Source organism: Trachurus trachurus (genome assembly GCF_905171665.1).
Source record: "Trachurus trachurus genome assembly, chromosome: 21".
Lineage (NCBI taxonomy): Eukaryota > Metazoa > Chordata > Actinopteri > Carangiformes > Carangidae > Trachurus > Trachurus trachurus.
The window spans coordinates 15443705-15455044 of record NC_139899.1 but is presented as its reverse complement, the minus strand read 5'-3'; the positions used below and the strand labels follow the sequence as shown (position 1 = coordinate 15455044).

Below are 11340 nucleotides of genomic sequence, written 5' to 3'. Positions count from 1 at the left end.
TGCTTCTCAGGAATGCAGCGGGGAAAGAGTGAGAAGTCTGCTTCAACTAAAGTAGGGAGCAAGCTATGTTTCTTTCTATGTTGAGAATATGTTCAGGTTAAAGACATTGTCCTTTGGAGTAAGAGTGTGTTAACTGTGATCTGCTGCTGCGGCTGGTCCGAGGAGTCGCTTTAAAGCCATCGTCCATAAAAAAAAAAGAAAAAAGAAGCTGAGATCTTCATTGCTGCGACTCCATCCACATCATGGTCAGTAATCCATTTACTATCCGCTTCAGTAGAGACACAATAAGTTGCATAAAAAGAAAGAAACCCTGTGTAAATGAAGGATTGGATCTTTAAGGCGGTGTCAGAGTCACTCCTGGTTATAAATGCAAAATGAGAACCTGCAACGTCAGCTTGAGTTGTGTTCAATTCAGATGTATCAGTATTGTGTGTATGTGTGTGTGTCTGTGTCACCTTTCACAGGGCTGCAACAAGGTGCTGTGGGGGGTGGTGGGGGCTGTAGTCGTCATCACGTTAATAACGATCCCAGCAGTTTATTACAGCAGTAAGTCAGAGCTCAGGCCTGTCTACCCATTGTTTCCCCTCTCTGTTTGTCAGTGTGACACTAACAGACAAAAACAGTTTGTGTAACACAGATATTTGCATGTTTCTAAATATAAATGTGTGTATTTATATTTTGTACTTGTGGATAGAATAGAAAGTGCTGACAGGATTTAAATCAACTTTGTTTTCAGTGTAATGCTTGCAAGTTGCAATTCAAATAGCGCCTCCTTGTGGTGGTTTCCTCACCACAGGTTTCACAGTAGTGTAGCCAGGGGGGCACAGTAGCAGGAGGGAAGATGAGGTAAAAATGCAAATAACATAATAAAATCAAAATATATTTGACATCAGGCTGCTCTTCCCTTCAAACTTGCATGTAGCTAGCCAGTGCCACAAAAATGGAAAACATTTTATCAAATAATATTCCTATTAGCAATTAGCAGAATAGGTGTCAGGCTGTAGTGTTCAGTTTTATCTTGTTCAAACATGATAAAACTTGTTTAACTTGTTTATTAGCGAATCATATTCTTATTAGCAGTTGGCAGAATAAGTGTCAGGCTGTAAAGTGTTCAGTTTTATCTTGTTTAAACAAGAAACCCAACTCTGTGACTGTGTTGTGTGTTTCTATCAAGAGAAGAACTAGAAGATCTAAACAAATGTAATAATTGTTGCATTAATAAAAGCAAGAAAATACATGTTTCTTTACGTATTTCGTAGTATTGTCAGTGGGTTTGCAAAGGGGGTCCCTGGCCAGAAGCTAATGCTGTTTGGGGGCCTTGGCATGGAAAAGTTTGGGAACCCTTTCATTAATGTAGCATCTCACCTGCATCATTTTAGAATCTGGTGTCGTCAAAAGACCTTACACCTTCGACGATTACTTCAACAACACCATAAGGTGGAGATCATACAATGTGTACTGGATAACAGGTACTGCCGGTCAAATGAACTTTATTATACAGTACAAGAGGGCAACATAATATATGACTCTCCATGTTGTGTCCAAAGCTCTCATAAGAATATTTGTTGTTCTTCCTGTCTGCAGATAAAGAATATCTGCACAAAACATCGGAGGGGAATATATTTCTCCACAATGCTGAAACAAATGAGAAGTCACTGTATTTGAGCAATTCAACCTTTGTAATATACATATATATATACTATATAGTATTTCAAATATGACCATTTTGTGACAGTAAATACATTTACGGTGAATGATATTTAATACTAATGTTTCCTTTATCATGTTCACTCAAGGCACAAGTGGATGCCACACATTACATGCTGTCTGGTGACTATAAATACGTTGCTTTTGAAAGCAATTACACAAAGGTGAGAAATCACTAGTGTTTTTTTTATTTGTTTGTTTTTTTGTATAGTTTATGTATCACAGTAAATGTCACTATGAAGTCTGAACATAACAAACTGATTCTAAAAGGCTGAAAACAAGATTTGTGCTCTAATATCCAACAGAAATGGAGGTATTCGTTCTCAGCCTCGTACTCCATCTACAACAGGGAGAGTTCGTAAGTGGCCACGTTTTTATTGTGAAAGTGTCACTGTTAAAAACAGGAGTTCATTAATTGAAAAAATTAAAAGCAGGTGTAATTGAATATGGCATCTCTGTGATTGTCATATTTCATTGCAGAACGTTTGTTACGCCTGTGAATCTTCCAACTTTTGTGCAGTACTTTGCCTGGGCTCCGACAGGACACAAATATGTGAGTTTGCACCAAACAATCATGCACTTGCAGTTAAGTCCACATCACTGCTTGTGAAATGTGCTTGCTGTACAGATGAGGCAACAAGAGCAATATGGTTGTATTTTGCAGGTTTATGTGTCAGACTTCAACATTTTTCTCAAATCTGATGTCACTGCTGAAGCTGTGCAAGTGACTCACAACGGGAAGAAGAATGAGATCCTTAATGGAGTCCCTGACTGGGTGTACGAGGGTAAATATAATGTTCTATTTTAAAGGCCAGCAACTACTTTTAAGAGTTAATGAGTGTTTTTTTCTGATCTTATTATTTCAGAAGAAGTGTTTGCATCTAACGGGGCAATCTGGTGGTCGACAACTGGAAAATACATAGCTTATCTGGAGCTGAATGATACAGAAGTTAACAAAGTGGAGTTTTCTTGGTATGGATCTGAGCAATATCCTCAAACAATGGCTGTTCCATACCCAAAGGTGGGTTATTTATGTGTCTTAGGATGTGGTTATTAACAGACCAGATGTTATATTTACACTGAAATTACATCACATATGATTATTCATCCACACTTTGTTTTCTAAAGGCTGGATCGTCACTTACCAAGGTGAAGCTGTTTGTGGTTGATACTACAAATCCATCCCGCAGGACGCAGGTGTTTGCTCCTGCATCTGTTGCTTCCGGGTCCGTAGATCCTTCAGTTCATAGCACGACTTAAATCCTACACTCCATGTAAAGCAGAGCCAAATACGATGTCTTCACAGCCCGCCTTGTGTGAAAACCATGTCACTTTCTTTTGCCTTTACGCAGTGATCACATTTTGTGCTCTGTGACCTGGGTCACAGACGAACGCGTCGCTGTGCAGTGGCTCACAAGGAAGCAGAATTACGTGGTCGTACAGATCTATGACTCTGATGGGAGCAGCTGGAAGGAAGTACAGGTATCTGTCGCTTCACTGGGTGAATGGTCTCCAATGAGATCATTTTAGGGATCATGGCAAATAAATAGATTTTATGTGGAGTGGTATAATAAATCATGTATCTACTCTCTATAGAAATTTGAACACACAAGCAAAACAGGTTGGGTCGGCCATGTAAGTTTCCAGAAAAATTACCACCATTGTTGTTCCTGGGCATTTGATTTGATGTATGACCTCAGATATGTCCTTGTTTTTCAGTATGTGCCCTTACCACTCTTCTTTGCTGTGGACAACCTCAGTTTCTACCATGTGATGAGTGACACTCAAGGCTATAAACATATTCATTATGTGAAAGATGTAAGTATTTTCAATTATAATCGCACACACACAGTGTCTGTGTCTTGAGTTTTTTGTTCATAACTATGTGCCTTAATGAACCACGGGAGACACTGGTTGTGCTCAATGCTAGGAACTTTACTTCTGGTCGGCATATCAACAACAGGTGTAACTGCAATAGTTCTCCGGGTTACAACTCATGCCTGCGGAACTCAGTCAGGGCGTGTGCCTCACTACATTACAATAACAAGAGTGTTTTATTCAGGGCAAAGCAGAACCTGTTACCTCTGGGAAGTGGGAAGTCATCTACATATCCAAACTAACAAAAGATGCCATGTGAGTGATGACACTTAACATTTCTGGGAAGACTATACAAACTTTAAAGTGATACTGTATTAGAAAGTAAATATATTCATCTGTAAAACTCCTTTTCATAGATATTATGTGAGTAATGAGTATCAAGGAATTCCTGGAAAGAGGAATCTTTACAAGTAAGAAAAACTTCATTTCTCATTATAATCTGCATGATGGTTAATTTCATTCATCTTTTTCATTTCATTTTCTGCATTAGTTTTCTTATGGCACTAGTTAAACTCATAAGTTGAAGCTAATTAGGGATCAATAATAAAAAGACACAGTGTGACAATATTAGCATGAACTGGCATGACATAACTGATGTGAGTGACTGTGCTTGTGTTGTTGATCAGGGTTATGATTGGAAACCGCCCCTCTGCCCCTCGGTGCCTCACCTGTGATGTGGATAAGGACAGGTGTCAGTACAATTCAGCTTACCTAAGCGTTGACGCCTCATACTACCGGATGGACTGCTTCGGTAGGCCCCCCCCTCCACCAACCCATCCCCATCCCCACCTCACCCATTCTTTCCATCCCCCCGCCTCCTCTGAAGCGATGACTCATGCATGGTCAATGTGTGGGAATCAGTTTGGTGTGTGGAGCATGTGCGAACCACAATCTGAGCTAAATTAGGCATCGCTAAAGTCGTACAGAAGACTAGATGTGTCACCAGCTATTTGTAGATTTTCAGGTTTTTTTTTTCATGTCTCCAGGACCTGGATTGCCCCTCTACACTCTTGTGGACAACAGGGGCTCAGGTGCACGTATGTATACTCACAAAGTTTTAATGCTCTAACCCCACCGGACCCAGGGTTGAATGATTTACTGCAAATGCATCAATTCACAGACAGTTTATATCCAGTTTTCTCAGTCTGTCAAATGTGCACATACACATATTTATTGCTATTGATAGATGTATACTATTACTCTCATTTAATTACAAAGTTCTGTACTCCCCATCTTTTGTAGTGCAAAGCTGATTGTACACCAGACCGGCTAGCTCTAGTAATCAGAAAATAATTGCACACATGTTCTGTCTCCCCCGAGTTTCTTGTTGTTATTTTCACACCTTAAAATGCTCATAAAGTGTAATAAATCTTAGAAAATTCACTTCTGCAATCTGTGGTGGAGGCGATGGCCTGTCATTTTGTTTACAGACTCTGCATGTGCAACCCTGTCATTTGTTGACGTTCGTAACCACAGTATACATATTGGTTTGGATAGGGTTCCAGCGTGAAAGGCCAAGAAAGTCGACTGTAAAAAAGAAAAGAGAAAGAAGAAGATAAACGACTAGTTCTGATGTGTCAAAGGCCGTAGTTCCACAAAATGTATTTTGTGCGTGTTTTTGGTGAAAAAGTTGAAATGTTTTCCCGTCAGTTTTTATATTCAGTTTCTGTGCACTCCTATAATTTGTACCATAAGTACAGCTTTCACTGTCTGATCTTATTTCAGAGATCTCCGTCCTCGAAGACAACAAGGAACTGGAAAATATTCTATCGGAATTCCAAATGCCAACAATGAAGCACGGCACGCTGAAGGTTGCAGGATTTGGTGAGATGATACATTTTTCATGGAGAAAAATGTATTCTTTAAATATTGTAAATGTATAAGTACATAAATATTTGTGAATGTTATTTCCACACAAAAAATAAGAAACTATTTCCTTATGGCACATTTATATAAAACAAATATTCAACATTTTGGCCTACACCCTTAACTGTTGGACACATGTTTCCCACTTGAATAAAAAAGTTCATTCTCAAGTTGCTTCATCACAAATTTAGATGATTACATGTAATTTATTTTTCTGATCACGCTCTCATGTTTGAAATAGAGCTGTACAGTTGGTCACAATGTAATCTAAATCACAATATGGCCAAGTGCATTAAACAAAGTGCAAAAGCTGTATTTTTATTATTATTTATTTATTGATGAAGGTAAAATGTGTTACAACATTGTTCTGCATTGTTCGCACTATAACTGTTATGTTGCTACAGAGATGCCCTGGACAACAAAATCATATTCTCAGGATCAGTTTTATCTTTCTTTTAAGTGATAAAACAATTCCAACTGAAGTCAAAATCACATATCACAATATCTGCCCATATAATAACAACACAATATTTTTGCCTACCATGCAGCCCTAATTCTGAAACAATCTGTCTCCCTTTTTTTTCTCATCCCAGATCTTTGGTATCAAATGATGCTGCCACCAAATTTTAAGAAAACTAAAAAATACCCTCTTCTCATTGACGTGTAAGTGAACGACCCTTCTCAGCGCTCCATCTTAATTGAACCCGGTCAACATCTGTGCATGTGATGATACACGTTGCTGCTGTGTTGTGTAGGTACGCCGGCCCCTGCAGCCAGAGGGTGGACTATCGTTTCAAGCTGAATTGGGGCACGTACCTCTCCAGTTCACATGGAATAATTTTCGCCAGCTTTGATGGAAGGGGAAGTGGTTACCAAGGCGATGCAATAATGCACGCAATCTACAAGCGCCTTGGGACGTTTGAAGTGGAGGATCAGATAACAGCTGTCAGGTAAACATTCAGTGGCCGTGTGACATAGCACGCATTGCACTACTCATTAAAACCTAATTACTGTAAAGCTATTGCTTTTCCTCAGTAATAATGATTTCTGTGTTACAGGAAATTCATCGACATGGGTTTCATTGATAAAGACAGAATAGCAATATGGGGCTGGGTAAGTTATCTCATTGTATCTCTCACATACATATCTTTGTATTTAATGTTCATCCACTCAATTTCATCCTTTCATATCTTCAGTCATATGGTGGCTACGTGACCTCAATGGCCTTGGGTGCTGGAACTGGGCTTTTTAAGTGTGGGGTAGCAATTGCCCCAGTAGCAAAGTGGGAATACTATGGTGAGTGTATGTATGCATATTGCGTATTATGGTATATATTTCTACAGTCCACTCCGAGAGCACTGTATACCATCCTTGAAATCAAATAAAAATGTCTGCAGTGGCATTAAAAGAGTGCTTCACTGATTTAGCATACACATCATACATACTGTATGTCATTCCACTAGACATCTAAGAGCTACAATTCAGCTCATGACTGATAGGCTGTATCAAATCTGCCCTGATCTCAACATCACCATTAATTTATCCACCTCTATTATGTGATTATGGGTTTCTGGTTATTTTAGGCTTAAGTACAAATTGGAACAGAAACTACACCCCAATCCCCCCTGGATGAATGTGGAGTTTATCCAGGTGTGCTTGGGCCCCACTAACTAGATACGTAGAAAGTAGGAACGTTTGTAGAGGAAGACACTGTACTGTATGTACATTGGTGGTTGGTTAAATGTATTGTCACACTAGTGGTGGACAGTTTTGGTAAACACACTATCGAGAATCCAACGTATCTGCTTGAGACTAGAAGCCTTACTGCTGCTGCACAAAAACTGTAAACAGTCTTTAATTTGTTAAGTCAGTGTGATATATTTTAATCACTGTAATATTTGCATACAGTAGTGCACACTGTACTATTGTTGTATTGGTTTTCTTTTGCAGATGCAGTGTACACTGAACGGTACATGGGGAAGCCCACAGAGAACACAGATGCTTACACAGTAAATATCATACAAGCCCTGTCACATCTTTTCAAACTGCAGCACATTTATGACATGAGGCATGTTTTGAACTATAAAACTCTTCTTTTGTTCAATAGAACTCCACAGTGACAGGAAGAGCAAAGAACTTCAAAACTGTGGACTATCTATTGGTTCATGGCACAGCAGATGGTACGTTCAATCATTTCATTCAAATGCTCTTCACCTTAACATGTGGTAGCCCTGCTCCTCATCGGTGTACAAGGTAACATAGCAAAGCCTTGAACTAACACACTCTGTTTGCCTTGATGGAAACTTGAGCTTTGATGTTCAGTCACGTAGTGACAGCACTGTCTTTCCTGTAGACAACGTCCATTTCCAGCAGGCAGCACAGATCTCCAAAGCTCTGGTGGATGAGCAAGTTGACTTTGAGACAATGGTAAATATTGGCTCAGGGAAGTGGGACTAGTATTGGCCATAATGGTGTTGACTTAACGAAGGTGTCAGATTGAAAAAACATGGATTATTCTGCACAGTTTGAAATGTATATCATTTATATTGTGTATAATAAATTAATTTTATATAGCTCTAAATTTTACTGCATGAACTGATTTGATTCTGATTTTGTGTTCATTTCAGTGGTACACTGACAAGGACCACGGTCTCAGCGGATCAGCCCTCCGTCACAATTACAACCACATGAGTCTCTTCCTGCAGAAATGCCTCCTTAAACCCAAATAGATGTGAAGAATGTAACAGCATCACAGTGTTTTTGTATTTTATTTCTTATTTTATTGATATTCTAAAGCATCAGGTTCTGTAGACATTTTTATGTGCAATGGAGATTCGATTGCTTGTACAAATGTATTTTATGTGGAACTTTCTTCAAAATATTTGATGTTTGCATGCGTTTTATATAGTCATTTTGTGAATATGGCACCATACAGTATCTAAATTGCACTGCACTGATCTGTTGTAGAATAGTGTCATTTATGCTGCAGTTGTGTTGTTACAAAGGTCAAATAAAAATCATTTTTGAAATATAACATGTGTTTCATGATTTCTCACCGTACACAGTCCATTTTAAGTCCAAATGATTTCTCCACACATTCTTACTGTAAGAGTGTACTGTATTTTGCAACTGATTGAGGTTGGGTGGATATTTTGTCTTTCTATTGAAGTCACAAAGAAAAGCAAAAAATAATAATAATACTTTAATTAACAATCATTTTTAACATGCAAATGAAGGAGAAAGGACACTGCATAAAATAATTTAAAAAAAAATCCATTTCTGAAATGTTTTTTCTGTAACTGAAAAAATAAAATAAAAAATCTTAATTTAAACACATACAGGATTGCAGTGTATACAAGTCATGTTTGATTTGTGACACCTGGAATACTTGTCTTTGTCACGCAGATGTTTTTTTTTGTTTGTTCTCTTTGTAAGTCAAATACATTCAGTGGACTGAGACGGAAGCTGACTAATGGGTTGAGAGTAACACGCTGAGGTTTGTGTGACGGGGGAGTCACCTGGGAGAGTGCTGCTCAGCTTCACTATAAAAGACTGAGCAGATCAAGAGGGGACCATGAAACAGCTCCAGAGGCCAGGAGAGAAGAAGGTCAGCTTTACAATCCCTCTCTCAGACGCTCGACAGGAAGGAGCACAGGTGAGAATTTTGCACCTTACATCTTGTAATCTTATAGTCAATATAAAGTTTTTATTCTAAAGTGCTTTAGTGAAACAGTCTCACACACTGTTTTTATCCTGTCTTGTCTTTCAGAAGCTGAAACAATGAAAAGCGCCCACTCTTTAGCCGGACTCCTGCTTCTCATCATCATCCAAAGCAGCTGGCAGGTGCCAGACCAGGATACAGATCGAAACTCTGTGTAAGATCAACTTTCAGTTTGTTCTCATTCTCACTGGCTCAATGTTTATACTGAAGATTTTGATCTTTGGAAGGAAACCTTATTCATTATGTTCCCAGTGGTTCAGAGAAAGCTTCTAAGAGCTGCAGCATTAGAGCTCCCATCAAAATGATTCAGAGTTTGTGGTGGGGCTGTTTTCTTTCTAAATTAGTTTCAGTTTTCCAAAAAAACATGTCAGCAAGTTCAGGCAGAGACTCACACTTGTTGCAAATATACAAAATGTCAAAATATCTTGTTACATGAGTTGAAATTCTTACTGAAACCATAATAAGAGCGATTGTTGTCTGATACATTTTAACGCCTTGTTTGTTTCAAGGAATTTTTCATATTTTGAAGTTACTTTTTAAAATGTTGTTTAAGCTGTTGCTTCAAAGTGTAGCACTGATGCATGATGACATCTACAGAAGTATTACTTAGCATCAGTGAACAGGTTGAAAATGCACCTTCATGAGCAAGAACCAAGTTTACACTTATGATTATTGATTATGGAATTGTAGTAGTTGAGTAGTCATTGGTTATTTCAAACATTGGAGAAATTGGTGAAAGGCCAGGGAAAATGGGGCAGGGAGGTGAGGGCATGAACACTGACCCTAACCAGGCAGGTATGTAGGACAGGTAGACTTTTAGAAACACGCTAACAGGAATGTTTTACCTTAAGTGAGTGTGCTGCTCATTCGTCTCTATTCCATGTATTTCTTAGGTTATTTACTGAAAACACGATGCTGACTGAACCCATTGAGCTCCCAAACATGAAGAGACATTCAGAGGGAACATTTTCCAATGACTACAGTAAATACCTGGAGACAAGGAGAGCGCAAGACTTTGTCCAGTGGCTAAAGAACTCAAAAAGGAACGGGTGAGTGTTCCCTTTTCTTACTGAACCTCAGTTTGGCATCATATGTGGAATAACCTAAATTAAACAGTAAATCAACCATGTAATATAGTGAGAAAAACAAAGGCAGGCTTTTAACTGTATTACTATTGTATATTGTTAGATGCTTCTGGATTGGCACTTGAACCAATGGTGTGATTTCAAACAATCAATCATATCAAGCATATTTCCTGTTTCATATAGCAATGTGAATCTTAGTCTAATTTGGCTTTATGTTCTACAGTAACATATACGGTCACTGTGACTGCATCTGTTTCTACAGGAGTCTATTTAGACGCCATGCAGACGGCACCTACACCAGTGACGTGAGCTCCTACCTGCAGGACCAGGCAGCCAAGGAGTTTGTGTCCTGGCTGAAGAACGGCCGAGGCAGAAGAGAGTAGACTCTACGGCAGAGACCGTACCAGCTCCAACCCCTCCCCCCAAAATAATGCAACACTTCCCACCGACTCTGTGCCATTCTCTCTGTCACGATCTGTACTTGAATTTTCCTTGGTCATGCTATTAAATTACACAAGAAGCTCAAGTCGGCCTTCAGTGGTTGAAGGTGACACTGTCAAAATGCAAGAAATTATGATATGTGTTTGAAACGTGTCTCAATCATGCTGTGTGATTTTTTTTTTTATTCACATTTTGATTTTCTTTCTCTTTTTTTGGCATTTTTGTCTTTCTTCTTGCATAAACTTGGAATAATAATAAGATATGATCACATTATTGATCTGAATTTCAAGTTAAGTGATGATGTTTTAGGCACAGGATCCATCTGTTAATGTCCATCAGTAATTGAATAAAATAAAAAAACATGGTCATTTTAATGAATTTTCAAGAGAATGTTTTTCACACATATTTGGTTAATCAAATATTATCATGAATATCAGTGTTAATGCTTGGCCAAAAAGAAACAAAAACAAGATTTAACGGTGTGCACCATCGGTTTCTCTTTATCCTCTTATTTACGGGGTCAAAAATCAATAAACACATCGCTCTCCAGGAAGAATTGCGCTCTGGGATTACTACCTGCTAACAGGATGATGTGTGTCACCTGTCAGCTGTTCACTGGAGAGGGATTTCCCTGTGATGCTC

At 38.7% G+C, this 11340-nt stretch overlaps 2 protein-coding genes across 2 annotated transcripts; both read left to right on the top strand.

Annotated features, from left to right (window-relative positions):
- Positions 1–318: 318 nt before the first annotated feature.
- fap (fibroblast activation protein, alpha) lies at positions 319–8356 on the top strand (the record flags this gene model as incomplete). The annotated part of the gene is made up of 26 exons (XM_083996964.1): positions 319–360; positions 465–546; positions 1380–1469; positions 1585–1679; positions 1797–1871; positions 2013–2065; positions 2188–2260; positions 2372–2492; positions 2574–2728; positions 2836–2933; positions 3060–3189; positions 3304–3342; positions 3427–3525; positions 3770–3840; positions 3942–3995; positions 4212–4336; positions 4572–4622; positions 5311–5409; positions 6045–6114; positions 6207–6401; positions 6510–6564; positions 6648–6747; positions 7402–7460; positions 7559–7631; positions 7805–7878; positions 8079–8356. 26 exons carry the CDS (start codon positions 319–321, stop codon positions 8178–8180), a joined length of 2280 nt encoding a protein of 759 aa, XP_083853090.1. The 3' UTR covers positions 8181–8356.
- Positions 8357–9231: 875 nt separating this feature from the next.
- gcgb (glucagon b) lies at positions 9232–10640 on the top strand (the record flags this gene model as incomplete). Its single annotated transcript, XM_083996835.1, has 3 exons — positions 9232–9326; positions 10066–10221; positions 10520–10640. The coding sequence occupies 3 exons, from the start codon at positions 9232–9234 to the stop codon at positions 10638–10640; spliced, it is 372 nt and encodes a 123-aa protein (XP_083852961.1).
- Positions 10641–11340: the final 700 nt, after the last annotated feature.